This window comes from Zea mays, chromosome 7 (assembly GCF_902167145.1).
Source record: "Zea mays cultivar B73 chromosome 7, Zm-B73-REFERENCE-NAM-5.0, whole genome shotgun sequence".
Classification (NCBI taxonomy): domain Eukaryota; kingdom Viridiplantae; phylum Streptophyta; class Magnoliopsida; order Poales; family Poaceae; genus Zea; species Zea mays.
Genome location: NC_050102.1, coordinates 124834333 through 124838331, shown reverse-complemented (window position 1 = coordinate 124838331; position 3999 = coordinate 124834333). Strand labels below are relative to the sequence as shown.

The 3999-nt window shown below is 40.8% G+C and overlaps 1 protein-coding gene across 1 annotated transcript; it reads left to right on the top strand.

The window, feature by feature from the left end:
* The first annotated feature begins 2829 nt into the window (after positions 1-2829).
* LOC103632796 (zinc finger protein 4) lies at positions 2830-3599 on the top strand. The gene has a single exon (XM_020540741.1). It carries the CDS (start codon positions 2903-2905, stop codon positions 3326-3328), a length of 426 nt encoding a protein of 141 aa, XP_020396330.1. The 5' UTR covers positions 2830-2902; the 3' UTR covers positions 3329-3599.
* The last annotated feature ends 400 nt before the right edge of the window (positions 3600-3999 follow it).

Genomic DNA, 3999 nt, shown 5'->3' with positions numbered 1-3999 from the left:
ATCATTATTTCCATATGGTGACAAACAACCTCCGGGTACTGTCCTGTGCGGTTATTATGTATGCGAATGGTGTCGTGTCACCTTCCATTACATGGTCAATCGTGAGGATGTAAGTTCGCTATCATTGTCTATATTGCAATTTTTATGTTATATTGTTGCTCATCACATTACTCTTAGCACCGATTGCTTTTTGCTTTCATTGCAGGTTCCTAAATCTAAGATCAATGCTGAATGGTTAGAAAGAGATATGGTTTCCACCGGCGTGGCTAAGGTTGTAAGAGACTTGCTTTACTTTATGCGCCGTGAAGTTCTTCATCAACAAGGGCTATTCTACAATGTAAATGGAAATTTGCAAAAATTCCCAGAACTAAGTTTGTACACAATATCACACAGTGTTTAGGTCTTTAGTTAGGAACTTTAGATGTTTAGTTGTCTATGGAACTTTGAGATGTTGAGTTGTTATGCAACTTGATGTGTATAAATCTGTGTATGATGGAACTTGATATATATGTGGATGAATCTGTGTATGTATATGGGGATGTTTGAATTTTTGTATGATGAATCTGTTTATGGAACCTGCTGAATCTGTGTTTGAATCACAGGCTGTTATTAATTCTGTTTCTGTATATGAATCTGGAAAATATATATGAATCTGGGAAATACAGGTGGCTTATAATTAAAACCGCCTGTGATGTGTGACTATCACAGGCGGTTCTTTTAAACCGGACCGCCTGTGATGTGTGACTATCACAGGCGGTTCTTTTAAACCGGACCGCCTGTGATGTGTGACTATCACAGGCGGTTTTTGATTGACCGCCTGTGATGTTGTTTTACATCACAGGCGGTGCACCACAAGCGGTTCCTGGAACCGCCTGTGTAGAGGCTAACCGGACCGCCTGTATAGAGGATACCTGTAGTAGTGTCTATTACCTTACCCTATCATTTTTCACTATTATTTTGAATCAAACTTATATGTTTTGTAAATGGTGAGATTCGAACTCGCAACCTCTCTCTCGCGCATACCCTCCTATACCACTACACTACTACACCAATTATGTTTATATTACGTTTCCATTCCCCATGTACTATAACAAATCGAGAGTAATTTGATTATTTAATGCACTAAATGAGTTCATTTGAAAATGTGACCAACTATAAAGTTGCATAACTTTTTGAGATCTAAAAGTTTTATTTTAATAGTTTCTACATCCGAGACCGTTTATAAAATTTGAATTTTAAATTTAGAAACTTCACACGAAATTTTCAATGATAAGATGATTTCAAATCAAAAAAGTGTCAACTACAAAGTTTCATTACATTTCAAGACCTACAACTTTTATTTTGCTGGTTTTTCCATCCGAGACAGTTTGAAAAATTCAAATTTCAAAATTCAAAATTCAAACATGGTTTTGCATAACAAGATGATTTCAAACTAAAACATTGTCAACTACAAAGTTTCATAACTCTTCAATACCTACAACTTTCATGTTGGTGGTTTTTCCTTTCGAAGTCGTTTTCAAAATTCAAATTTTAAATTTTTTAAATTCAGACGTAGTTTTCGTTGACAATATGACTTCAAATGAAAAAGTTATCAACTATAAACTTCTATAACTTCTCAAGATCTACAAAGTTTATTTTGGTTGTTTGGTAATTTGTTTATCTCAGATGATGGTTATAACAATATGCACAAATTCTACACGTCTCTCTCGTAGTTTCATAAACTACGAGAGAGATATAGGTTTTATGAACAAATTTATTTTTATTTTGTCATATGAAGAAATGTTCAATATATAAATTGTACATCATGATGAGTTATACAAATTTGTAGTTGAAAACTTTTTCATTTGAATTAATTTACTACTTTAAAATATGATTTTTAAGTTGTCTTTGCCTAGTGTTGGAGAAAAAACACTCGGCAAAGAGCTCTTTGCCGAGTGTTGTATTTGTGACACTCGGCAAAGAGCCCTTTGCCGAGTGTCAAAAAAAAACACTCGGCAAAGAAACTCTTTGCCGAGTGTCAAAAATAAAACACTCGGCAAAGAGCTTCTTCGCCGAGTGTTTTTTTTTTTACCGAGAGTTTTTTGCGTGGCACTCGGCAAAGAGCTCTTTGCCGAGTGCCCAAAATAAAACACTCGGCAAAGAATATGGCACTCGGCAAAGAGCCAAATTCCGGTAGTGTTAGTACTAGTTCATGAAAGAACTGGTACGTAGTAAAGAGTTCTTCAGGGAGATGATAGACTACACAAGAGGCATACTTTAGAGAGATGACACACTAAACAAACCAAATAACTATTTTAACTTGAAGATTATAGCACTAAGCTCCTCTCTGTTCTTCACGCTAGCTCGTGGACAATGAGTGTTTAATTTATAAGGCAGATATATTAGTATACCAGTTGAAGACACCAACCGATACTAATGTTAAGTTATTAATTAATATTGGTTGATGTCTTCAACCAGTATTAATATTGTATACGGGGATGCGACATTTACAATATAGACTGACATTTAAGTCAGTACTAGTTTTGAAGCAACCGATATCGTTCTCATATGGGGCCTCTTGTCTCTTAAATTTTTCTTCCAAACCCGTCGGAGATATTAAAGAAAATAAGTAGAGAAAGAGAAAAGAAGAAAAAAATCAAGGGTCGGAACACTGAGTACGATGTAGCTTTTTTTTTGGATACATAAGGTCAGCTACATCCTTTCCTCTGTGTCTCTCTACACGTACATTAGTATATACGCGTACGTACTCGAGCATCCTGAGATTGATGCAATGGTGCAGCATAGTACATTAGGTGTTATCCAAAAAGAGGCAAACAACAACAGCTCTTCAAGTCGCTCATCACCTTCGTTTGGGGAGCCTGCAGCTGCAGCTTTGCCTGCTGTGCTGCCCCCTGCTGCCGCCATGGATCCCAATAAGGGCGAGACTGCCGGCGGCGGCGGCGGCGGCGAGGGCGACCTCGACCTCAACCTCTCCCTGCAGCCGATGTTGGCGCCCGAGCCGGAGCCGCCGGGTTACTTCTCCTGCACCTACTGCGACAAGAAATTCTACTCCTCGCAGGCACTCGGCGGCCACCAGAATGCCCACAAGTTCGAGCGCAGCGTGGCCAAGCGCGCGCGAGAGCTGGCTGCCGCTGGCCGCGCGGGCCACGGCGGCGAGCGCGCCAGTGGGGCCGAGGAGGAGGCGAGGTCCGTGATTGGGAAGGAAATGGGCATTGCGAGGTCGGTCTCGGCACCGAGCTCCTCGTCGTCGCACCAGATCAGGGCGCCGCCGGAGGCGAGCAGGAATAATAATCTCGCCGACGATATCGACCTCTCCTTGAAGCTATGATTGGCTGCGGGTGGTTGCTGCTCATCGGACTCGAGGTTCTTGTTGTCGCTGCCTAGGACACACACGAGCAATCACTGGATCCTTTGAGTTCTTGTTATATATATATTATTTTTCGCGTGCTCTGATTAATCCTCTGTGCGTGCTGGTTAATTTCCTGGACAGTGCATCGACTGAAAGCAGGTTACTACTGGTGAGATTTCTCTTGGGAACCAATTCATCTTCTCGGTTTTCCCCACTTGTGTTGCAACATTTCACTTGGGTATGTGATAGTATATGTTCTACTTCTACCTAGTGTTATTTTTTCATGTAAAGCATAGAAATGGAAACATGAACAAGGTGAGGATTGGGTGCCTGCTGGCTGCTGGCTCAAGTGTACTACCGGGTGCAAGAAGTTAATTGTTAGAGCAGGTACCTACACACTACAGCAAGCTAGTCAGCCAGTAGCTAGGGACTAGCTAGGCAGCAGAGCAGTAGTAGTATATGCACTATGCAGTACAGTATGCAGGGAGCTTCAGGTAGTGATTAAGGTGCAACTCTATGAGCTTTAGCTGTTATATAATCCTAAGTACAGTAATTTTTACATATTACATGATGCATCAAATAGTCGAGAAGTCTGTGACTGTGGATGTACTGTGTGTGGTCCAGTAGGCCTTAGCTCTAGCTAGGCTCAT

Bases quoted from the DNA above. Each gene is read 5' to 3' on its own strand.
- LOC103632796 (XM_020540741.1), top strand. From the start codon at position 2,903: ATGGATCCCAATAAGGGCGAGACTGCCGGCGGCGGCGGCGGCGGCGAG.